The 27,978-nt window shown below is 49.8% G+C and overlaps 1 protein-coding gene across 2 annotated transcripts in view; it reads left to right on the top strand.

The window, feature by feature from the left end:
* Positions 1–27,978, top strand: part of LOC141264851 (uncharacterized) — a 59,248-nt gene that overhangs the window by 14,493 nt on the left and 16,777 nt on the right. For both annotated transcript variants that reach the window (XM_073677223.1, XM_073677222.1), the window contains exon 5: positions 65–718. In XM_073677223.1, coding sequence (XP_073533324.1) covers positions 65–718 — 654 coding nt within the window. The remainder of the gene's footprint in view (positions 1–64; positions 719–27,978) is intronic.

Here is a 27,978-nt window from a genome sequence, read left to right as displayed (position 1 = left end):
TGTGTTCCTCTTCTCTCCTCCACTGTTCCTGTGCGATTCCTGTGTGCATTTGCCGTGGACTCAGCTGGCACGGAGGGTGGGGCCGGGTACCCGGGGGCAGAAGACAGTACAGAATATAATCGGGAGACGGCACCCGCCAGGCCCAGAGGTAACGGGGAGCCGGGGAGAGCGACCTCCAGATCCGGGTGTAACGGACTCTCCAGGCAGATTGGGAGGAGCCCTGGATGGCGGAAGAGGGGCGGCTGGCGCCAGTATGTGTTTAGGGACCGGCAGCAATTTGACCGAAAGATGAAGATAGACAGTGCGGCCTATGTGGAGGAGGAGCGGCAGCGGGGACAGCGGTTCAGTGAGGAAGAGAACCAGGTGCTGGTAGAAAGCGTGCTCAGCCACTACAAGGAGCTGTGCGGGTACTCCGCCCTGAAAGGCAGCGCCACCCGGAAGAGACGTCTCTGGCAGGAAGTGGTTAATCAGGTCAACAGCATCGGGGCCACTTACAGGACTATCGAGGTGTGCAAGAAGCGCTACGGGGACTGCAAGCGAGCTGTGAAAGTCAAGATGGCGGCTCTGGAGCATCAGGCCATGGGCGGGATCGGCCCCCCGGAGCAGATCAGGTTCAATCACTGGGAGGAAAAACTACGGCAGAAGATCGTCTCTGTGACCATGAATGCTGCACAGCGAGTACTGGACACGTGTAAGCCCTCCAGCCTGGAGGTCCCCGGTGAGTGCAGCTCTGGGGGGACTAAGGGCAGCATGGGATGTAGGAAATAAGGCACGGAGCAAATCGTATGGTGGGGGCTCAGCATGGGATATAGGGAATAAGGCACAGCACAAATCGTATGGTGGAGCGCAGCATGGGATATAGGAAATAAGGCACGGCACAAATCATATGGTGGGGGCGCAGCATGGGATATAGGAAATAAGGCACGGAGCAAATCGTATGGTGGGGGCGCAGCATGGGATATAGGGAATAAGGCACGGAGCAAATCGTATGGTGGGGGCGCAGCATGGGATGTAGGAAATAAGGCACGGAGCAAATCGTATGGTGGGGGCGCAGCATGGGATGTAGGAAATAAGGCACGGAGCAAATCGTATGGTGGGGGCGCAGCATGGGATATAGGGAATAAGGCACAGCACAAATCATATGGTGGGGGCGCAGCATGGGATATAGGAAATAAGGCACGGAGCAAATCGTATGGTGGGGGCGCAGCATTGGATATAGGGAATAAGGCACAGTACAAATCGTATGGTGGGGGCGCAGCATGGGATATAGGGAATAAGGCACAGCGCAAATCGTATGGTGGGGCGCAGCATGGGATATAGGAAATAAGGCACGGCACAAATCATATGGTGGGGGCGCAGCATGGGATATAGGGAATAAGGCACAGCACAAATCATATGGTGGGGCGCAGCATGGGATATAGGGAATAAGGCACAGCACAAATCGTATGGTGGAGCGCAGCATGGGATATAGGAAATAAGGCACGGCACAAATCATATGGTGGGGCGCAGCATGGGATATAGGGAATAAGGCACAGCACAAATCGTATGGTGGAGCGCAGCATGGGATATAGGAAATAAGGCACAGCACAAATCGTATGGTGGGGGCGCAGCATGGGATATAGGGAATAAGGCACAGCACAAATCATATGGTGGGGGCGCAGCATGGGATATAGGAAATAAGGCACGGAGCAAATCGTATGGTGGGGGCGCAGCATGGGATATAGGGAATAAGGCACAGTACAAATCGTATGGTGGGGGCGCAGCATGGGATATAGGGAATAAGGCACGGAGCAAATCGTATGGTGGGGGCGCAGCATGGGATATAGGGAATAAGGCACAGTACAAATCATATGGTGGGGGCGCAGCATGGGATATAGGGAATAAGGCACAGCGCAAATCGTATGGTGGGGGCGCAGCATGGGATATAGGGAATAAGGCACAGCGCAAATCGTATGGTGGGGAACAGCATGGGATATAGGGAATAAGGCACAGCACAAATCATATGGTGGGGGCGCAGCATGGGATATAGGGAATAAGGCACAGCACAAATCGTATGGTGGGGGCGCAGCATGGGATATAGGGAATAAGGCACAGCGCAAATCGTATGGTGGGGCGCAGCATGGGATATAGGGAATAAGGCACAGCACAAATCGTATGGTGGGGGCGCAGCATGGGATATAGGAAATAAGGCACAGCACAAATCATATGGTGGGGGCGCAGCATGGGATATAGGAAATAAGGCACAGCACAAATCATATGGTGGGGCGCAGCATGGGATATAGGGAATAAGGCACAGCGCAAATCGTATGGTGGGGGCTCAGCATGGGATATAGGGAATAAGGCACAGCACAAATCATATGGTGGGGGCGCAGCATGGGATATAGGGAATAAGGCACGGCACAAATCGTATGGTGGGGGCGCAGCATGGGATATAGGGAATAAGGCACGGCACAAATCGTATGGTGGGGGCGCAGCATGGGATATAGGAAATAAGGCACGGCACAAATCGTATGGTGGGGGCGCAGCATGGGATATAGGGAATAAGGCACAGCACAAATCATATGGTGGGGCGCAGCATGGGATATAGGGAATAAGGCACAGCACAAATCGTATGGTGGAGCGCAGCATGGGATATAGGAAATAAGGCACGGCACAAATCATATGGTGGGGCGCAGCATGGGATATAGGGAATAAGGCACAGCACAAATCGTATGGTGGAGCGCAGCATGGGATATAGGAAATAAGGCACAGCACAAATCGTATGGTGGGGGCGCAGCATGGGATATAGGGAATAAGGCACAGCACAAATCATATGGTGGGGGCGCAGCATGGGATATAGGAAATAAGGCACGGAGCAAATCGTATGGTGGGGGCGCAGCATGGGATATAGGGAATAAGGCACAGTACAAATCGTATGGTGGGGCGCAGCATGGGATATAGGGAATAAGGCACAGCGCAAATCGTATGGTGGGGAACAGCATGGGATATAGGGAATAAGGCACAGCACAAATCATATGGTGGGGGCGCAGCATGGGATATAGGGAATAAGGCACAGCACAAATCGTATGGTGGGGGCGCAGCATGGGATATAGGGAATAAGGCACAGCGCAAATCGTATGGTGGGGCGCAGCATGGGATATAGGGAATAAGGCACAGCACAAATCGTATGGTGGGGGCGCAGCATGGGATATAGGGAATAAGGCACAGCGCAAATCGTATGGTGGGGGCTCAGCATGGGATATAGGGAATAAGGCACAGCACAAATCATATGGTGGGGGCGCAGCATGGGATATAGGGAATAAGGCACAGCGCAAATCGTATGGTGGGGGCGCAGCATGGGATATAGGGAATAAGGCACGGCACAAATCGTATGGTGGGGGCGCAGCATGGGATATAGGGAATAAGGCACGGCACAAATCGTATGGTGGGGGCGCAGCATGGGATATAGGAAATAAGGCACAGCACAAATCGTATGGTGGGGCACAGCATGGGATATAGGAAATAAGGCACAGCACAAATCATATGGTGGGGGCGCAGCATGGGATATAGGGAATAAGGCACGGCACAAATCATATGGTGGGGCGCAGCATGGGATATAGGAAATAAGGCACAGCACAAATCATATGGTGGGGGCGCAGCATGGGATATAGGAAATAAGGCACAGCACAAATCATATGGTGGGGCACAGCATGGGATATAGGAAATAAGGCACAGCACAAATCATATGGTGGGGGCGCAGCATGGGATATAGGAAATAAGGCACGGCACAAATCATATGGTGGGGCGCAGCATGGGATATAGGAAATAAGGCACAGCACAAATCATATGGTGGGGGCGCAGCATGGGATATAGGAAATAAGGCACAGCACAAATCATATGGTGGGGCACAGCATGGGATATAGGAAATAAGGCACAGCACAAATCATATGGTGGGGGAGCAGCATGGGATATAGGAAATAAGGCACAGCACAAATCATATGGTGGGGGCGCAGCATGGGATATAGGGAATAAGGCACAGCACAAATCATATGGTGGGGGCGCAGCATGGGATATAGGAAATAAGGCACGGCACAAATCATATGGTGGGGCGCAGCATGGGATATAGGAAATAAGGCACAGCACAAATCATATGGTGGGGGCGCAGCATGGGATATAGGAAATAAGGCACGGCACAAATCATATGGTGGGGGCGCAGCATGGGATATAGGGAATAAGTCACAGCACAAATCGTATGGTGGCGGCGCAGCATGGGATATAGGGAATAAGGCACAGCACAAATCGTATGGTGGGGGCGCAGCATGGGATATAGGAAATAAGGCACAGCACAAATCGTATGGTGGGGGCTCAGCATGGGATATAGGGAATAAGGCACAGCACAAATCGTATGGTGGGGCGCAGCATGGGATATAGGGAATAAGGCAGAGCACAAATCATATGGTGGGGCGCAGCATGGGATATAGGGAATAAGGCACAGCACAAATCATATGGTGGGGCCGCAGCATGGGATATAGGGAATAAGGCACAGTACAAATCATATGGTGGGAGCGCAGCATGGGATATAGGGAATAAGGCACAGCACAAATCATATGGTGGGGGCGCAGCATGGGATATAGGGAATAAGGCACAGTACAAATCATATGGTGGGGGCGCAGCATGGGATATAGGGAATAAGGCACAGTACAAATCATATGGTGGGGGCGCAGCATGGGATATAGGGAATAAGGCACAGCACAAATCATATGGTGGGGCGCAGCATGGGATATAGGGAATAAGGCACAGCAAAAATCGTATGGTGGGGCGCAGCATGGGATATAGGGAATAAGGCAGAGCACAAATCATATGGTGGGGCGCAGCATGGGATATAGGAAATAAGGCACAGCACAAATCATATGGTGGGGGCGCAGCATGGGATATAGGGAATAAGGCACAGTACAAATCATATGGTGGTTGCGCAGCATGGGATATAGGGAATAAGGCACAGCACAAATCATATGGTGGGGGCGCAGCATGGGATATAGGGAATAAGGCACAGCACAAATCATATGGTGGGGGCGCAGCATGGGATATAGGAAATAAGGCACGGCACAAATCATATGGTGGGGCGCAGCATGGGATATAGGGAATAAGGCACAGCACAAATCGTATGGTGGAGCGCAGCATGGGATATAGGAAATAAGGCACAGCACAAATCGTATGGTGGGGGCGCAGCATGGGATATAGGGAATAAGGCACAGCACAAATCATATGGTGGGGGCGCAGCATGGGATATAGGAAATAAGGCACGGAGCAAATCGTATGGTGGGGGCGCAGCATGGGATATAGGGAATAAGGCACAGTACAAATCGTATGGTGGGGCGCAGCATGGGATATAGGGAATAAGGCACAGCGCAAATCGTATGGTGGGGAACAGCATGGGATATAGGGAATAAGGCACAGCACAAATCATATGGTGGGGGCGCAGCATGGGATATAGGGAATAAGGCACAGCACAAATCGTATGGTGGGGGCGCAGCATGGGATATAGGGAATAAGGCACAGCGCAAATCGTATGGTGGGGCGCAGCATGGGATATAGGGAATAAGGCACAGCACAAATCGTATGGTGGGGGCGCAGCATGGGATATAGGGAATAAGGCACAGCGCAAATCGTATGGTGGGGGCTCAGCATGGGATATAGGGAATAAGGCACAGCACAAATCATATGGTGGGGGCGCAGCATGGGATATAGGGAATAAGGCACGGCACAAATCGTATGGTGGGGGCGCAGCATGGGATATAGGGAATAAGGCACGGCACAAATCGTATGGTGGGGGCGCAGCATGGGATATAGGAAATAAGGCACGGCACAAATCGTATGGTGGGGGCGCAGCATGGGATATAGGGAATAAGGCACAGCACAAATCATATGGTGGGGCGCAGCATGGGATATAGGGAATAAGGCACAGCACAAATCGTATGGTGGAGCGCAGCATGGGATATAGGAAATAAGGCACGGCACAAATCATATGGTGGGGCGCAGCATGGGATATAGGGAATAAGGCACAGCACAAATCGTATGGTGGAGCGCAGCATGGGATATAGGAAATAAGGCACAGCACAAATCGTATGGTGGGGGCGCAGCATGGGATATAGGGAATAAGGCACAGCACAAATCATATGGTGGGGGCGCAGCATGGGATATAGGAAATAAGGCACGGAGCAAATCGTATGGTGGGGGCGCAGCATGGGATATAGGGAATAAGGCACAGTACAAATCGTATGGTGGGGCGCAGCATGGGATATAGGGAATAAGGCACAGCGCAAATCGTATGGTGGGGAACAGCATGGGATATAGGGAATAAGGCACAGCACAAATCATATGGTGGGGGCGCAGCATGGGATATAGGGAATAAGGCACAGCACAAATCGTATGGTGGGGGCGCAGCATGGGATATAGGGAATAAGGCACAGCGCAAATCGTATGGTGGGGCGCAGCATGGGATATAGGGAATAAGGCACAGCACAAATCGTATGGTGGGGGCGCAGCATGGGATATAGGGAATAAGGCACAGCGCAAATCGTATGGTGGGGGCTCAGCATGGGATATAGGGAATAAGGCACAGCACAAATCATATGGTGGGGGCGCAGCATGGGATATAGGAAATAAGGCACAGCACAAATCATATGGTGGGGGCGCAGCATGGGATATAGGAAATAAGGCACGGCACAAATCATATGGTGGGGCGCAGCATGGGATATAGGAAATAAGGCACAGCACAAATCATATGGTGGGGGCGCAGCATGGGATATAGGAAATAAGGCACAGCACAAATCATATGGTGGGGCACAGCATGGGATATAGGAAATAAGGCACAGCACAAATCATATGGTGGGGGAGCAGCATGGGATATAGGGAATAAGGCACAGCACAAATCATATGGTGGGGGCGCAGCATGGGATATAGGAAATAAGGCACGGCACAAATCATATGGTGGGGCGCAGCATGGGATATAGGAAATAAGGCACAGCACAAATCATATGGTGGGGGCGCAGCATGGGATATAGGAAATAAGGCACGGCACAAATCATATGGTGGGGGCGCAGCATGGGATATAGGGAATAAGTCACAGCACAAATCGTATGGTGGCGGCGCAGCATGGGATATAGGGAATAAGGCACAGCACAAATCGTATGGTGGGGGCGCAGCATGGGATATAGGAAATAAGGCACAGCACAAATCGTATGGTGGGGGCTCAGCATGGGATATAGAGAATAAGGCACAGCACAAATCGTATGGTGGGGCGCAGCATGGGATATAGGGAATAAGGCAGAGCACAAATCATATGGTGGGGCGCAGCATGGGATATAGGGAATAAGGCACAGCACAAATCATATGGTGGGGCCGCAGCATGGGATATAGGGAATAAGGCACAGTACAAATCATATGGTGGGAGCGCAGCATGGGATATAGGGAATAAGGCACAGTACAAATCATATGGTGGGGGCGCAGCATGGGATATAGGGAATAAGGCACAGCACAAATCATATGGTGGGGGCGCAGCATGGGATATAGGGAATAAGGCACAGTACAAATCATATGGTGGGGGCGCAGCATGGGATATAGGGAATAAGGCACAGTACAAATCATATGGTGGGGGCGCAGCATGGGATATAGGGAATAAGGCACAGCACAAATCATATGGTGGGGCGCAGCATGGGATATAGGGAATAAGGCACAGCAAAAATCGTATGGTGGGGGCGCAGCATGGGATATAGGGAATAAGGCAGAGCACAAATCATATGGTGGGGCGCAGCATGGGATATAGGAAATAAGGCACAGCACAAATCATATGGTGGGGGCGCAGCATGGGATATAGGGAATAAGGCACAGTACAAATCATATGGTGGGGGCGCAGCATGGGATATAGGGAATAAGGCACAGCACAAATCATATGGTGGGGCGCAGCATGGGATATAGGGAATAAGGCACAGCAAAAATCGTATGGTGGGGGCGCAGCATGGGATATAGGGAATAAGGCAGAGCACAAATCATATGGTGGGGCGCAGCATGGGATATAGGGAATAAGGCAGAGCACAAATCATATGGTGGGGCGCAGCATGGGATATAGGAAATAAGGCACAGCACAAATCATATGGTGGGGGCGCAGCATGGGATATAGGGAATAAGGCACAGTACAAATCATATGGTGGTTGCGCAGCATGGGATATAGGGAATAAGGCACAGCACAAATCATATGGTGGGGGCGCAGCATGGGATATAGGGAATAAGGCACAGCACAAATCATATGGTGGGGGCGCAGCATGGGATATAGGGAATAAGGCACAGTACAAATCATATGGTGGGGGCGCAGCATGGGATATAGGGAATAAGGCACAGTACAAATCATATGGTGGGGGCGCAGCATGGGATATAGGGAATAAGGCACAGTACAAATCATATGGTGGGGGCGCAGCATGGGATATAGGAAATAAGGCACGGCACAAATCATATGGTGGGGCACAGCATGGGATATAGGGAATAAGGCACAGCACAAATCATATGGTGGGGCACAGCATGGGATATAGGGAATAAGGCACAGTACAAATCATATGGTGGGGCGCAGCATGGGATATAGGGAATAAGGCACAGTACAAATCATATGGTGGGGCGCAGCATGGGATATAGGAAATAAGGCACGGCACAAATCATATGGTGGGGCACAGCATGGGATATAGGGAATAAGGCACAGTACAAATCATATGGTGGGGGCGCAGCATGGGATAAAGGGAATAAGGCACAGCACAAATCATATGGTGGGGGCGCAGCATGGGATATAGGGAATAAGGCACAGCACAAATCATATGGTGGGGCGCAGCATGGGATATAGGAAATAAGGCACGGCACAAATCATATGGTGGGGGCGCAGCATGGGATATAGGGAATAAGGCACAGCACAAATCATATGGTGGGGGCGCAGCATGGGATATAGGGAATAAGGCACAGCACAAATCATATGGTGGGGCGCAGCATGGGATATAGGGAATAAGGCACAGCACAAATCATATGGTGGGGGCGCAGCATTGGATATAGGGAATAAGGCACAGCACAAATCATATGGTGGGGCGCAGCATGGGATATAGGAAATAAGGCACGGCACAAATCATATGGTGGGGCACAGCATGGGATATAGGGAATAAGGCACGGCACAAATCGTATGGTGGGGCGCAGCATGGGATATAGGGAATAAGGCACAGCACAAATCGTATGGTGGGGCGCAGCATGGGATATAGGGAATAAGGCACGGCACAAATCATATGGTGGGGGCGCAGCATGGGATATAGGAAATAAGGCAAAGCACAAATCATATGGTGGGGGCGCAGCATGGGATATAGGAAATAAGGCACAGCACAAATCGTATGGTGGGGGCGCAGCATGGGATATAGGAAATAAGGCACAGCACAAATCGTATGGTGGCGGCGCAGCATGGGATATAGGGAATAAGGCACAGCACAAATCGTATGGTGGGGGCGCAGCATGGGATATAGGAAATAAGGCACAGCACAAATCGTATGGTGGCGGCGCAGCATGGGATATAGGGAATAAGGCACAGCACAAATCGTATGGTGGGGGCGCAGCATGGGATATAGGAAATAAGGCACAGCACAAATCGTATGGTGGCGGCGCAGCATGGGATATAGGAAATAAGGCACAGCACAAATCGTATGGTGGGGGCGCAGCATGGGATATAGGAAATAAGGCACGGCACAAATCATATGGTGGGGGCGCAGCATGGGATATAGGGAATAAGGCACAGCACAAATCATATGGTGGGGGCGCAGCATGGGATATAGGGAATAAGGCACAGCACAAATCATATGGTGGGGCGCAGCATGGGATATAGGGAATAAGGCACAGCACAAATCATATGGTGGGGGCGCAGCATGGGATATAGGGAATAAGGCACAGCACAAATCATATGGTGGGGCGCAGCATGGGATATAGGAAATAAGGCACGGCACAAATCATATGGTGGGGCACAGCATGGGATATAGGGAATAAGGCACAGCACAAATCATATGGTGGGGGCGCAGCATGGGATATAGGGAATAAGGCACAGCACAAATCATATGGTGGGGCGCAGCATGGGATATAGGGAATAAGGCACAGCACAAATCATATGGTGGGGCGCAGCATGGGATATAGGAAATAAGGCACGGCACAAATCATATGGTGGGGCACAGCATGGGATATAGGGAATAAGGCACGGCACAAATCGTATGGTGGGGCGCAGCATGGGATATAGGGAATAAGGCACAGCACAAATCGTATGGTGGGGCGCAGCATGGGATATAGGGAATAAGGCACGGCACAAATCATATGGTGGGGGCGCAGCATGGGATATAGGAAATAAGGCAAAGCACAAATCATATGGTGGGGGCGCAGCATGGGATATAGGAAATAAGGCACAGCACAAATCGTATGGTGGGGGCGCAGCATGGGATATAGGAAATAAGGCACAGCACAAATCGTATGGTGGCGGCGCAGCATGGGATATAGGGAATAAGGCACAGCACAAATCGTATGGTGGGGGCGCAGCATGGGATATAGGAAATAAGGCACAGCACAAATCGTATGGTGGCGGCGCAGCATGGGATATAGGAAATAAGGCACAGCACAAATCGTATGGTGGGGGCGCAGCATGGGATATAGGAAATAAGGCACAGCACAAATCGTATGGTGGGGGCGCAGCATGGGATATAGGGAATAAGGCACAGCACAAATCGTATGGTGGGGGCGCAGCATGGGATATAGGAAATAAGGCACAGCACAAATCGTATGGTGGGGGCGCAGCATGGGATATAGGAAATAAGGCACAGCACAAATCATATGGTGGGGGCGCAGCATGGGATATAGGGAATCAGGCACAGCACAAATCATATGGTGGGGGCGCAGCATGGGATATAGGGAATAAGGCACAGCACAAATCGTATGGTGGGGGCGCAGCATGGGATATAGGAAATAAGGCACAGCACAAATCATATGGTGGGGGCGCAGCATGGAATATAGGAAATAAGGCACAACACAAATCTTATGGTGGGGGCGCAGCATGGGATATAGGGAATAAGGCACAGCACAAATCATATGGTGGGGGCGCAGCATGGGATATGGGGAATAAGGCACGGCACAAATCATATGGTGGGGGCGCAGCATGGGATATAGGAAATAAGGCACAGCACAAATCGTATGGTGGGGGCGCAGCATGGGATATGGGGAATAAGGCACGGCACAAATCATATGGTGGGGGCGCAGCATGGGATATAGTAAATAAGGCACAGCACAAATCATATGGTGGGGGCGCAGCATGAGATATGGGGAATAAGGCACAGCACAAATCGTATGGTGGGGGCGCAGCATGGGATATGGGGAATAAGGCACGGCACAAATCATATGGTGGGGCGCAGCATGGGATATAGGAAATAAGGCACAGCACAAATCATATGGTGGGGGCGCAGCATGGGATATAGGAAATAAGGCACAGCACAAATCGTATGGTGGGGGCGCAGCATGGGATATAGGGAATAAGGCACAGCACAAATCATATGGTGGGGCGCAGCATGGGATATAGGAAATAAGGCACGGCACAAATCTTATGGTGGGGGCGCAGCATGGGATATAGGGAATAAGGCACAGCACAAATCGTATGGTGGGGGCGCAGCATGGGATATAGGAAATAAGGCACAGCACAAATCGTATGGTGGGGCGCAGCATGGGATATAGGGAATAAGGCACAGCACAAATCGTATGGTGGGGGCGCAGCATGGGATATAGGGAATAAGGCACAGTACAAATCATATGGTGGGGCGCAGCATGGGATATAGGAAATAAGGCACAGCACAAATCATATGGTGGGGGAGCAGCATGGGATATACAGTCATATGAAAAAGTTTGGGCACCCCTATTAATCTTAAGCTTAATGTTTTATAAAAATTGGTGTTTTTGCAACAGCTATTTCAGTTTGATATATGTAATAACTGTTGGACACAGTAATGTTTCTGCCTTGAAATGAGGTTTATTGTACTAACAGAAAATGTGCAATCTGCATTCAAACAAAATTTGAAAGGTGCATAAGTATGGGCACCCTTATCATTTTCTTGTTTTAAATACTCCTACCTACTTTTTACTGACGTACTAAAGCACTTTTTTTGGTTTTGTAACCTCATGGAGCTTTGAACTTTATAGCCAGGTGTACGCAATCATGAGAAAAGCTACTTAAAGTGGCCACTTGCAAGTTGTTCTCCTGTTTGAATCTCCTCTGAAGAGTGGCATCATGGGCTCCTCAAAACAACTGTCAAATGATCTGAAAACAAAGATTATTCAACATAGTTGTTCAGGGGAAGCATACAAAAAGCTGTCTCAGAGATTTAACCTGTCCGTTTCCACTGTGAGGAACATAGTAAGGAAATGGAAGAACACAGGGACAGTTCTTGTTAAGGCCAGAAGTGGCAGGCCAAGAAAAACATCAGAAAGGCAGAGAAGAAGAATGGTGAGATCAGTCAAGGACAATCCTCAGACCACCTCCAGAGAGCTGCAGCATCAACTTGCTGCAGATGGTGTCACTGTGCATCGGTCAACTATACAAGGCACTTTGCACAAGGAGAAGCTGTATGGGAGAGCGATGCGAAAGAAGCCATTTCTGCAAGCACGCCACAAACAGAGTTGGCTGAGGTATGCAAAAGCACATTTGGAGAAGCCAATTTCTTTTTGGAAGAAGGTCCTGTGGACTGATGAAATCAAGATTGAGTTATTTGGTCATACAAAAAGGCGTTATGCATGGTGGCAAAAAAACACAGCATTCCAAGAAAAACACTTGCTACCCACAGTAAAATTTGGTGGAGGTTCCATCATGCTTTGGGGCTGTGTGGTCAATGCTGGCACTGGGAATCTTGTTAAAGTTGAGGGACGCATGGATTCCACTCAGTATCAGCAGATTCTTGGCAATAGTGTTCAAGAATCAGTGATAAAGTTGAAGTTGCGCAGGGGATGGATCTTTCAGCAAGACAATGATCCAAAACACCGCTCCAAATCTACTCAGGCATTCATGCAGAGGAACAATTACAATGTTCTGGAATGGCCATCCCAGTCCCCAGACCTGAATATCAATGAACACCTGTGGGATCATTTGAAGAGGGCTGTCCATGCTCGGCGACCATCAAACTTAACTGAACTGCAATTGTTTTGTAAAGAGGAATGGTCAAAAATACCTTCATCCAGGATCCAGGAACTCATTAAAAGCTACAGGAAGCGACTAGAGGCTGTGGTTTTTGCAAAAGGAGGATCTACTAAATATTAATGTCACTTTTCTGGTGAGGTGCCCATACTTATGCACCTGTCAAATTTTGTTTGAATGCAGATTGCACATTTTCTGTTAGTACAATAAACCTCATTTCAAGGCAGAAACATTACTGTGTCCAACAGTTATTACATATATCAAACTGAAATAGCTGTGGCAAAAACACCAATTTTTATAGAACATTAAGCTTAAGATTAATAGGGGTGCCCAAACTTTTTCATATGACTGTAGGAAATAAGGCACAGCACAAATCGTATGGTGGGGACGCAGCATGGGATATAGGAAATAAGGCACAGCACAAATCATATGGTGGGGGCGCAGCATGGGATATAGGAAATAAGGCACAGCACAAATCATATGGTGGGGGCGCAGCATGGGATATAGGAAATAAGGCACGGCACAAATCGTATGGTGGGGGCGCAGCATGGGATATAGGGAATAAGGCACAGCACAAATCATATGGTGGGGGCGCAGCATGGGATATAGGAAATAAGGCACAGCACAAATCATATGGTGGGGGCGCAGCATGGGATATAGGAAATAAGGCACAGTACAAATCGTATGGTGCGGGCGCAACATGGGATATAGGAAATAAGGCACAGCATAAATCGTATGGTGGGGGCGCAGCATGGGATATAGGGAATAAGGCACAGCACAAATCATATGGTGGGGGCGCAGCATGGGATATAGGAAATAAGGCACGGCACAAATCGTATGGTGGGGGCGCAGCATGGGATATAGGAAATAAGGCACGGCACAAATCGTATGGTGGGGGCGCAGCATGGGATATAGGGAATAAGGCACGGCACAAATCATATGGTGGGGGCGCAGTATGGGATATAGGGAATAAGGCACAGCACAAATCGTATGGTGCGGGCGCAACATGGGATATAGGAAATAAGGCACGGCACAAATCATATGGTGGGGGCGCAGTATGGGATATAGGGAATAAGGCACAGCACAAATCGTATGGTGCGGGCGCAACATGGGATATAGGAAATAAGGCACAGCATAAATCGTATGGTGGGGGCGCAGCATGGGATATAGGGAATAAGGCACAGCACAAATCATATGGTGGGGGCGCAGCATGGGATATAGGAAATAAGGCACGGCACAAATCGTATGGTGGGGGCGCAGCATGGGATATAGGAAATAAGGCACGGCACAAATCGTATGGTGGGGGCGCAGCATGGGATATAGGGAATAAGGCACGGCACAAATCATATGGTGGGGGCGCAGCATGGGATATAGGAAATAAGGCACGGCACAAATCATATGGTGGGGGCGCAGTATGGGATATAGGGAATAAGGCACAGCACAAATCGTATGGTGCGGGCGCAACATGGGATATAGGAAATAAGGCACAGCATAAATCGTATGGTGGGGGCGCAGCATGGGATATAGGGAATAAGGCACAGCACAAATCATATGGTGGGGGCGCAGCATGGGATATAGGAAATAAGGCACGGCACAAATCGTATGGTGGGGGCGCAGCATGGGATATAGGAAATAAGGCACGGCACAAATCGTATGGTGGGGGCGCAGCATGGGATATAGGGAATAAGGCACGGCACAGATCGTATGGTGGGGACGCAGCATGGGATATAGGAAATAAGGCACGGCACAAATCGTATGGTGGGGGCGCAGCATGGGATATAGGAAATAAGGCACAGCACAAATCGTATGGTGGGGCGCAGCATGGCATATAGGAATTAAGGCACAGCACAAATCGTATGGTGGGGCGCAGCATGGGATATAGGGAATAAGACACGGCACAAATCGTATGGTGGGGCGCAGCATGGGATATAGGAAATAAGGCACAGCACAAATCATATGGTGGGGGCGCAGCTTGGGATATAGGGAATAAGGCACAGCACAAATCGTATGGTGGGGGCGCAGCATGGGATATAGGGAATAAGGCACAGCACAAATCATATGGTGGGGGCGCAGCATGGGATATAGGAAATAAGGCACAGCACAAATCATATGGTGGGGGCGCAGCATGGGATATAGGGAATAAGGCACAGCACAAATCGTATGGTGGGGGCGCAGCATGGGATATAGGGAATAAGGCACAGCACAAATCATATGGTGGGGGCGCAGCATGGGATATAGGAAATAAGGCACAGCACAAATCATATGGTGGGGGCGCAGCATGGGATATAGGGAATAAGGCACAGCACAAATCGTATGGTGGGGGCGCAGCATGGGATATAGGAATTAAGGCACAGCACAAATCGTATGGTGGGGGCGCAGCATGGGATATAGGGAATAAGGCACGGCACAAATCGTATGGTGGGGGCGCAGCATGGGATATAGGAAATAAGGCACAGCACAAATCATATGGTGGGGGCGCAGCATGGGATATAGGGAATAAGGCACGGCACAAATCGTATGGTGGGGGCGCAGCATGGGATATAGGAATTAAGGCACAGCACAAATCGTATGGTGGGGGCGCAGCATGGGATATAGGGAATAAGGCACGGCACAAATCGTATGGTGGGGGCGCAGCATGGGATATAGGAATTAAGGCACAGCACAAATCGTATGGTGGGGCGCAGCATGGGATATAGGGAATAAGGCAGAGCACAAATCATATGGTGGGGCGCAGCATGGGATATAGGGAATAAGGCACGGCACAAATCGTATGGTGGGGGCGCAGCATGGGATATAGGAAATAAGGCACAGCACAAATCGTATGGTGGGGCGCAGCATGGGATATAGGGAATAAGGCACAGCACAAATCGTATGGTGGGGCGCAGCATGGGATATAGGGAATAAGGCAGAGCACAAATCGTATGGTGGGGCGCAGCATGGGATATAGGGAATAAGGCACGGCACAAATCGTATGGTGGGGGCGCAGCATGGGATATAGGAAATAAGGCACAGCACAAATCGTATGGTGGGGGCGCAGCATGGGATATAGGGAATAAGGCAGAGCACAAATCATATGGTGGGGGCGCAGCATGGGATACAGGGAATAAGGCAGAGCACAAATCATATGGTGGGGGCGCAGCATGGGATACAGGGAATAAGGCAGAGCACAAATCTTATGGTGGGGCGCAGCATGGGATATAGGGAATAAGGCAGAGCACAAATCATATGGTGGGGGCGCAGCATGGGATACAGGGAATAAGGCAGAGCACAAATCTTATGGTGGGGCGCAGCATGGGATATAGGGAATAAGGCAGAGCACAAATCATATGGTGGGGGCGCAGCATGGGATACAGGGAATAAGACACAGCACAAATCATATGGTGGGGCGCAGCATGGGATATAGGGAATAAGGCACAGCACAAATCGTATGGTGGGGGCGCAGCATGGGATATAGGGAATAAGGCACAGCACAAATCATATGGTGGGGCGCAGCATGGGATATAGGGAATAAGGCACAGCACAAATCATATGGTGGGGGCGCAGCATGGGATGTAGGGAATAAGGCAGCGCACAAATCGTATGGTGGGGGCGCAGCATGGGATATAGGGAATAAGGCACAGCACAAATCGTATGGTGGGGGCGCAGCATGGGATGTAGGGAATAAGGCAGCGCACAAATCGTATGGTGGGGGCGCAGCATGGGATATAGGAAATAAGGCACGGCACAAATCATATGGTGGGGGCGCAGCATGGGATATAGGGAATAAGGCACAGCACAAATCGTATGGTGGGGCGCAGCATGGGATATAGGGAATAAGGCACAGCACAAATCGTATGGTGGGGACGCAGCATGGGATATAGGAAATAAGGCACAGCACAAATCGTATGGTGGGGGCGCAGCATGGGATATAGGGAATAAGGCACAGCACAAATCGTATGGTGGGGCGCAGCATGGGATATAGGGAATAAGGCAGAGCACAAATCGTATGGTGGAGCGCAGCATAGGATATAGGGAATAAGGCACGGCACAAATCATATGGTGGGGCGCAGCATGGGATATAGGGAATAAGGCACAGCACAAATCGTATGGTGGGGGCACAGCATGGGATATAGGGAATAAGGCAGAGCACAAATCATATGGTGGGGGCGCAGCATGGGATATAGGAAATAAGGCACGGCACAAATCGTATGGTGGGGGCGCAGCATGGGATATAGGGAATAAGGCACAGTACAAATCATATGGTGGGGACGCAGCATGGGATATAGGAAATAAGGCACGGCACAAATCATATGGTGGGGCGCAGCATGGGATATGGGGAATAAGGCACAGCACAAATCGTATGGTGGGGCGCAGCATGGGATATGGGGAATAAGGCACAGTACAAATCATATGGTGGGGGCGCAGCATGGGATATAGGGAATAAGGCACAGCACAAATCATATGGTGGGGCGCAGCATGGGATATAGGAAATAAGGCACGGCACAAATCATATGGTGGGGCACAGCATGGGATATAGGGAATAAGGCACAGTACAAATCATATGGTGGGGCGCAGCATGGGATATAGGAAATAAGGCACGGCACAAATCATATGGTGGGGCGCAGCATGGGATATAGGGAAAAAGGCACAGCACAAATCGTATGGTGGGGCGCAGCATGGGATATAGGGAATAAGGCACGGCACAAATCATATGGTGGGGGCGCAGCATGGGATATAGGGAATAAGGCACAGCACAAATCATATGGTGGGGGCGCAGCATGGGATATAGGAAATAAGGCAAAGCACAAATCATATGGTGGGGCGCAGCATGGGATATAGGGAATAAGGCACAGCACAAATCGTATGGTGCGGGCGCAGCATGGGATATAGGAAATAAGGCACAGCACAAATCATATGGTGGGGGCGCAGCATGGGGTATAGGGAATAAGGCACAGCACAAATCATATGGTGGGGGCGCAGCATGGGATATAGGGAATAAGGCACAGCACAAATCGTATGGTGGGGGCGCAGCATGGGATATGGGGAATAAGGCACGGCACAAATCATATGGTGGGGGCGCAGCATGGGATATAGGAAATAAGGCACAGCACAAATCGTATGGTGGGGGCGCAGCATGGGATATAGGAAATAAGGCACAGCACAAATCGTATGGTGGGGGCGCAGCATGGGATATGGGGAATAAGGCACGGCACAAATCATATGGTGGGGGCGCAGCATGGGATATAGGAAATAAGGCACAGCACAAATCGTATGGTGGGGGCGCAGCATGGGATATGGGGAATAAGGCACGGCACAAATCATATGGTGGGGGCGCAGCATGGGATATAGGAAATAAGGCACAGCACAAATCATATGGTGGGGGCGCAGCATGGGATATGGGGAATAAGGCACAGCACAAATCGTATGGTGGGGGCGCAGCATGGGATATGGGGAATAAGGCACGGCACAAATCATATGGTGGGGCGCAGCATGGGATATAGGAAATAAGGCACAGCACAAATCATATGGTGGGGGCGCAGCATGGGATATAGGAAATAAGGCACAGCACAAATCATATGGTGGGGGAGCAGCATGGGATATACAGTCATATGAAAAAGTTTGGGCACCCCTATTAATCTTAAGCTTAATGTTTTATAAAAATTGGTGTTTTTGCAACAGCTATTTCAGTTTGATATATGTAATAACTGTTGGACACAGTAATGTTTCTGCCTTGAAATGAGGTTTATTGTACTAACAGAAAATGTGCAATCTGCATTCAAACAAAATTTGAAAGGTGCATAAGTATGGGCACCCTTATCATTTTCTTGTTTTAAATACTCCTACCTACTTTTTACTGACGTACTAAAGCACTTTTTTTGGTTTTGTAACCTCATGGAGCTTTGAACTTTATAGCCAGGTGTATGCAATCATGAGAAAAGCTACTTAAAGTGGCCACTTGCAAGTTGTTCTCCTGTTTGAATCTCGTCTGAAGAGTGGCATCATGGGCTCCTCAAAACAACTGTCAAATGATCTGAAAACAAAGATTATTCAACATAGTTGTTCAGGGGAAGCATACAAAAAGCTGTCTCAGAGATTTAACCTGTCAGTTTCCACTGTGAGGAACATAGTAAGGAAATGGAAGAACACAGGGACAGTTCTTGTTAAGGCCAGAAGTGGCAGGCCAAGAAAAACATCAGAAAGGCAGAGAAGAAGAATGGTGAGATCAGTCAAGGACAATCCTCAGACCACCTCCAGAGAGCTGCAGCATCAACTTGCTGCAGATGGTGTCACTGTGCATCTGTCAACTATACAAGGCACTTTGCACAAGGAGAAGCTGTATGGGAGAGCGATGCGAAAGAAGCCATTTCTGCAAGCACGCCACAAACAGAGTTGGCTGAGGTATGCAAAAGCACATTTGGAGAAGCCAATTTCTTTTTGGAAGAAGGTCCTGTGGACTGATGAAATCAAGATTGAGTTATTTGGTCATACAAAAAGGCGTTATGCATGGTGGCAAAAAAACACAGCATTCCAAGAAAAACACTTGCTACCCACAGTAAAATTTGGTGGAGGTTCCATCATGCTTTGGGGCTGTGTGGTCAATGCTGGCACTGGGAATCTTGTTAAAGTTGAGGGACGCATGGATTCCACTCAGTATCAGCAGATTCTTGACAATAATGTTCAAGAATCAGTGATAAATATGAAGTTACAAAGTGGATGGATCTTTCAGCAAGACAATGATCCAAAACACCGCTCCAAATCTACTCAGGCATTCATGCAGAGGAACAACTACAATGTTCTGGAATGGCCATCCCAGTCCCCAGACCTGAATATCATTGAACATCTGTGGGATCATTTGAAGAGGGCTGTCCATGCTCGGCGACCATCAAACTTAACTGAACTGGAATTGTTTTGTAAAGAGGAATGGTCAAAAATACCTTCATCCAGGAACTCATTAAAAGCTACAGGAAGCGACTAGAGGCTGTTATTTTTGCAAAAGGAGGATCTACTAGCTATTAATGTCACTTTTCTGGTGAGGTGCCCATACTTATGCACCTGTCAAATTTTGTTTGAATGCAGATTGCACATTTTCTGTTAGTACAATAAACCTCATTTCAAGGCAGAAACATTACTGTGTCCAACAGTTATTACATATATCAAACTGAAATAGCTGTTGCAAAAACACCAATTTTTATAGAACATTAAGCTTAAGATTAATAGGGGTGCCCAAACTTTTTCATATGACTGTAGGAAATAAGGCACAGCACAAATCGTATGGTGGGGACGCAGCATGGGATATAGGAAATAAGGCACAGCACAAATCATATGGTGGGGGCGCAGCATGGGATATAGGAAATAAGGCACAGCACAAATCGTATGGTGGGGGCGCAGCATGGGATATACGGAATAAGGCACGGCACAAATCATATGGTGGGGCGCAGCATGGGATATAGGGAATAATGCCCAGCACAAATCATATGGTGGGGCGCAGCATGGGATATAGGGAATAAGGCACAGCACAAATCATATGGTGGGGGAGCAGCATGGGATATAGGGAATAAGGCACGGCACAAATCATATGGTGGGGGCGCAGCATGGGATATAGGGAATAAGGCACGGCACAAATCGTATGGTGGGGGCGCAGCATGGGATATAGGAAATAAGGCACGGCACAAATCATATGGTGGGGGCGCAGCATGGGATATAGGGAATAAGGCACGGCACAAATCGTATGGTGGGGGCGCAGCATGGGATATAGGAAATAAGGCACAGCACAAATCATATGGTGGGGGCGCAGCATGGGATATAGGGAATAAGGCACGGCACAAATCATATGGTGGGGCGCAGCATGGGATATAGGAAATAAGGCACGGCACAAATCATATGGTGGGGGCGCAGCATGGGATATAGGGAATAAGGCACAGCATAAATCGTATGGTGGGGGCGCAGCATGTGATATAGGAAATAAGGCACAGCACAAATCATATGGTGGGGGCGCAGCATGGGATATAGGGAATAAGGCACAGCACAAATCGTATGGTGCGGGCGCAGCATGGGATATAGGAAATAAGGCACAGCATAAATCGTATGGTGGGGGCGCAGCATGGGATATAGGAAATAAGGCACGGCACAAATCGTATGGTGGGGGCGCAGCATGGGATATAGGAAATAAGGCACGGCACAAATCGTATGGTGGGGGCGCAGCATGGGATATACGGAATAAGGCACAGCACAAATCGTATGGTGGGGGCGCAGCATGGGATATAGGAAATAAGGCACGGCACAAATCGTATGGTGGGGGCGCAGCATGGGATATAGGGAATAAGGCACGGCACAGATCGTATGGTGGGGACGCAGCATGGGATATAGGAAATAAGGCACGGCACAGATCGTATGGTGGGGACGCAGCATGGGATATAGGAAATAAGGCACGGCACAAATCGTATGGTGGGGCGCAGCATGGGATATAGGGAATAAGGCACAGCACAAATCGTATGGTGGGGGCGCAGCATGGGATATAGGAAATAAGGCACGGCACAAATCGTATGGTGGGGGCGCAGCATGGGATATAGGAAATAAGGCACGGCACAAATCGTATGGTGGGGCGCAGCATGGCATATAGGAATTAAGGCACAGCACAAATCGTATGGTGGGGGCGCAGCATGGGATATAGGAAATAAGGCACAGCACAAATCGTATGGTGGGGGCGCAGCATGGGATATAGGGAATAAGACACGGCACAAATCATATGGTGGGGGCGCAGCATGGGATATAGGAAATAAGGCACAGCACAAATCATATGGTGGGGGCGCAGCATGGGATATAGGGAATAAGGGACAGCACAAGTCGTATGGTGGGGGCGCAGCATGGGATATAGGGAATAAGGCACAGCACAAATCATATGGTGGGGGTGCAGCATGGGATATAGGAAATAAGGCACAGCACAAATCATATGGTGGGGGCGCAGCATGGGATATAGGGAATAAGGCACGGCACAAATCGTATGGTGGGGGCGCAGCATGGGATATAGGAATTAAGGCACAGCACAAATCATATGGTGGGGGCGCAGCATGGGATATAGGAAATAAGGCACAGCACAAATCGTATGGTGGGGGCGCAGCATGGGATATAGGGAATAAGGCACGGCACAAATCGTATGGTGGGGGCGCAGCATGGGATATAGGAATTAAGGCACAGCACAAATCGTATGGTGGGGGCGCAGCATGGGATATAGGGAATAAGGCACGGCACAAATCGTATGGTGGGGGCGCAGCATGGGATATAGGAATTAAGGCACAGCACAAATCGTATGGTGGGGCGCAGCATGGGATATAGGGAATAAGGCAGAGCACAAATCATATGGTGGGGCGCAGCATGGGATATAGGGAATAAGGCACGGCACAAATCGTATGGTGGGGGCGCAGCATGGGATATAGGAAATAAGGCACAGCACAAATCGTATGGTGGGGGCGCAGCATGGGATATAGGGAATAAGGCAGAGCACAAATCATATGGTGGGGCGCAGCATGGGATACAGGGAATAAGACACAGCACAAATCATATGGTGGGGCGCAGCATGGGATATAGGGAATAAGGCACAGCACAAATCGTATGGTGGGGGCGCAGCATGGGATATAGGGAATAAGGCACAGTACAAATTGTATGGTGGGGGTGCAGCATGGGATATAGGGAATAAGGCACAGCACAAATCGTATGGTGGGGCGCAGCATGGGATATAGGGAATAAGGCACAGCACAAATCATATGGTGGGGGCGCAGCATGGGATATAGGGAATAAGGCAGCGCACAAATCGTATGGTGGGGGCGCAGCATGGGATATAGGAAATAAGGCACGGCACAAATCATATGGTGGGGGCGCAGCATGGGATATAGGGAATAAGGCAGCGCACAAATCGTATGGTGGGGGCGCAGCATGGGATGTAGGGAATAAGGCACAGCACAAATCATATGGTGGGGGCGCAGCATGGGATATAGGGAATAAGGCAGCGCACAAATCGTATGGTGGGGGCGCAGCATGGGATGTAGGGAATAAGGCAGCGCACAAATCGTATGGTGGGGGCGCAGCATGGGATATAGGAAATAAGGCACGGCACAAATCATATGGTGGGGGCGCAGCATGGGATATAGGGAATAAGGCACAGCACAAATCGTATGGTGGGGGCGCAGCATGGGATATAGGGAATAAGGCACAGTACAAATCATATGGTGGGGGCGCAGCATGGGATATAGGGATTAAGGCACAGCACAAATCGTATGGTGGGGACGCAGCATGGGATATAGGAAATAAGGCACAGCACAAATCGTATGGTGGGGGCGCAGCATGGGATATAGGAAATAAGGCACAGCACAAATCGTATGGTGGGGGCGCAGCATGGGATATAGGGAATAAGGCACAGCACAAATCATATGGTGGGGGCGCAGCATGGGATATAGGAAATAAGGCACAGCACAAATCGTATGGTGGGGGCGCAGCATGGGATATAGGAAATAAGGCACAGCACAAATCGTATGGTGGGGGCGCAGCATGGGATATAGGGAATAAGGCACAGCACAAATCGTATGGTGGGGGCGCAGCATGGGATTTAGGAAATAAGGCACAGCACAAATCGTATGGTGGGGGCACAGCATGGGATATAGGGAATAAGGCACAGCACAAATCGTTTGGTGGGGGCGCAGCATGGGATATAGGAAATAAGGCACAGCACAAATCGTATGGTGGGAGCGCAGCATGGGATATAGGGAATAAGGCACGTCACAAATCATATGGTGGGGGCGCAGCATGGGATATAGGGAATAAGGCACGGCACAAATCATATGGTGGGGCTCAGCATGGGATATAGGGAATAAGGCACGGCACAAATCGTATGGTGGGGGCTTAGCATGGGATATAGGAAATAAGGCACGGCACAAATCGTATGGTGGGGTCTCAGCATGGGATATAGGGAATAAGGCACAGCACAAATCGTATGGTGGGGGCTCAGCATGGGATATAGGAAATAAGGCACGGCACAAATCTTATGGTGGGGGAGCAGCATGGGATATAGGGAATAAGGCACGGCACAAATCATATGGTGGGGGCGCAGCATGGGATATAGGAAATAAGGCACAGCACAAATCATATGGTGGGGGAGCAGCATGGGATATAGGAAATAAGGCACAGCACAAATCATATGGTGGGGACGCAGCATGGGATATAGGGAATAAGTCACAGCATAAATCATATGGAGGGGACGCAGCATGGGATATAGGAAATAAGGCACGGCACAAATCATATGGAGGGGACGCAGCATGGGATATAGGGAATAAGGCACAGCACAAATCGTATGGTGGGGGCGCAGCATGGGATATAGGGAATAAGTCACAGCATAAATCATATGGAGGGGACGCAGCATGGGATATAGGAAATAAGGCACGGCACAAATCATATGGTGGGGGCGCAGCATGGGATATAGGGAATAAGGCACAGCACAAATCGTATGGTGGGGGCGCAGCATGGGATATAGGGAATAAGTCACAGCATAAATCATATGGTGGGGCGCAGCATGGGATATAGGAAATAAGGCACAGCACAAATCATGGTGGGGGCGCAGCATGGGATATAGGGAATAAGGCACAGCACAAATCGTATGGTGGGGGCGCAGCATGGGATATAGGGAATAAGTCACAGCATAAATCATATGGTGGGGGCTCAGCATGGGATATAGGGAATAAGGCACAGCACAAATCGTATGGTGGGGGCTCAGCATGGGATATAGGGAATAAGGCACAGCACAAATCGTATGGTGGGGTCGCAGCATGGGATATAGGAAATAAGGCACAGCACAAATCATGGTGGGGGCGCAGCATGGGATATAGGGAATAAGGCACAGCACAAATCATATGGTGGGGGCGCAGCATGGGATATAGCGAGTAAGGCACAGCACAAATCGTATGGTGGGGGCGCAGCATGGGATATAGGGAATAAGGCACAGCACAAATCGTATGGTGGGGGCGCAGCATGGGATATAGGGAATAAGGCACAGCACAAATCGTATGGTGGGGTCGCAGCATGGGATATAGGAAATAAGGCACAGCACAAATCATGGTGGGGGCGCAGCATGGGATATAGGGAATAAGGCACAGCACAAATCGTATGGTGGGGGCTCAGCATGGGATATAGGGAATAAGGCACAGCACAAATCGTATGGTGGGGTCGCAGCATGGGATATAGGAAATAAGGCACAGCACAAATCATGGTGGGGGCGCAGCATGGGATATAGGGAATAAGGCACAGCACAAATCATATGGTGGGGGCGCAGCATGGGATATACGGAATAAGGCACAGCACAAATCATATGGTGGGGGCGCAGCATGGGATATAGGAAATAAGGTACAGCACAAATCATATGGTGGGGGCGCAGCATGGGATATACGGAATAAGGCACAGCACAAATCATATGGTGGGGGCGCAGCATGGGATATAGGAAATAAGGCACAGCACAAATCATATGGTGGGGGCGCAGCATGGGATATACGGAATAAGGCACAGCACAAATCATATGGTGGGGGCGCAGCATGGGATATACGGAATAAGGCACAGCACAAATCATATGGTGGGGGCGCAGCATGGGATATACGGAATAAGGCACGGCACAAATCATATGGTGGGGGCGCAGCATGGGATATACGGAATAAGGCACAGCACAAATCATATGGTGGGGGAGCAGCATGGGATATACGGAATAAGGCACAGCACAAATCATATGGTGGGGGAGCAGCATGGGATATAGGGAATAAGGCACAGTACAAATCATATGGTGGGGCGCAGCATGGGATATAGGGAATAAGGCACAGTACAAATCATATGGTGGGGGCGCAGCATGGGATATAGGAAATAAGGCACAGCACAAATCATATGGTGGGGGAGCAGCATGGGATATAGGGAATAAGGCACAGTACAAATCATATGGTGGGGCGCAGCATGGGATATAGGGAATAAGGCACAGTACAAATCATATGGTGGGGGCGCAGCATGGGATATAGGGAATAAGGCACAGTACAAATCATATGGTGGGGCGCAGCATGGGATATAGGGAATAAGGCACAGTACAAATCGTATGGTGGGGCGCAGCATGGGATATAGGGAATAAGGCACAGCACAAATCGTATGGTGGGAGCGCAGCATGGGATATACGGAATAAGGCACAGCACAAATCATATGGTGGGGGCGCAGCATGGGATATAGGGAATAAGGCACAGCACAAATCGTATGGTGGGGGCGCAGCATGGGATATAGGAAATAAGGCACAGCACAAATCATATGGTGTGGCGCAGCATGGGATATAGGAAATAAGGCACAGCACAAATCATATGGTGGGGCGCAGCATGGGATATAGGAAATAAGGCACAGCACAAATCGTATGGTGGGGGCGCAGCATGGGATATAGGAAATAAGGCACAGCACAAATCATATGGTGGGGCGCAGCATGGGATATAGGAAATAAGGCACAGCACAAATCATATGGTGGGGCGCAGCATGGGATATAGGAAATAAGGCACAGCACAAATCATATGGTGTGGCGCAGCATGGGATATAGGAAATAAGGCACAGCACAAATCATATGGTGGGGCGCAGCATGGGATATAGGAAATAAGGCACAGCACAAATCATATAGTGGGGGCGCAGCATGGGATATACGGAATAAGGCACAGCACAAATCATATGGTGGGGGCGTAGCATGGGATATAGGGAATAAGGCACAGCACAAATCGTATGGTGGGGGCGCAGCATGGGATATACGGAATAAGGCACAGCACAAATCATATGGTGGGGCGCAGCATGGGATATAGGGAATAAGGCACAGCACAAATCATATGGTGGGGGCGCAGCATGGGATATAGGAAATAAGGCACAGCACAAATCATATGGTGGGGGCGCAGCATGGGATATAGGAAATAAGGCACAGCACAAATCATATGGTGGGGGCGCAGCATGGGATATAGGAAATAAGGCACGGCACAAATCGTATGGTGGGGGCGCAGCATGGGATATAGGAAATAAGGCACGGCACAAATCGTATGGTGGGGGCGCAGCATGGGATATAGGAAATAAGGCACAGCACAAATCATATGGTGGGGCGCAGCATGGGATATAGGAAATAAGGCACAGCACAAATCGTATGGTGGGGGCGCAGCATGGGATATAGGAAATAAGGCACGGCACAAATCGTATGGTGGGGACGCAGCATGGGATATAGGAAATAAGGCACAGCACAAATCGTATGGTGGGGGCGCAGCATGGGATATAGGAAATAAGGCACAGCACAAATCATATGGTGGGGGCGCAGCATGGGATATAGGAAATAAGGCACAGCACAAATCATATGGTGGGGCGCAGCATGGGATATAGGAAATAAGGCACAGGACAAATCATATGGTGGGGGCGCAGCATGGGATATACGGAATAAGGCACAGCACAAATCATATGGTGGGGGCGCAGCATGGGATATACGGAATAAGGCACAGCACAAATCGTATGGTGGGGACGCAGCATGGGATATAGGAAATAAGGCACAGCACAAATCGTATGGTGGGGGTGCAGCATGGGATATAGGGAATAAGGCACAGCACAAATCGTATGGTGGGGACGCAGCATGGGATATAGGGAATAAGGCACAGCACAAATCGTATGGTGGGGGCGCAGCATGGGATATAGGGAATAAGGCACAGCACAAATCGTATGGTGGGGGCGCAGCATGGGATATAGGGAATAAGGCACAGCACAAATCGTATGGT

This window comes from Phyllobates terribilis, unplaced genomic scaffold (genome assembly GCF_046119375.1).
Source record: "Phyllobates terribilis strain yellow unplaced genomic scaffold, ASM4611937v1 Scaffold_4__5_contigs__length_816908805, whole genome shotgun sequence".
Taxonomy (NCBI): Eukaryota; Metazoa; Chordata; class Amphibia; order Anura; family Dendrobatidae; genus Phyllobates; species Phyllobates terribilis.
Note: the sequence above shows the minus strand (reverse complement) of the source record. Positions and strands in the feature narration are given on the sequence as shown.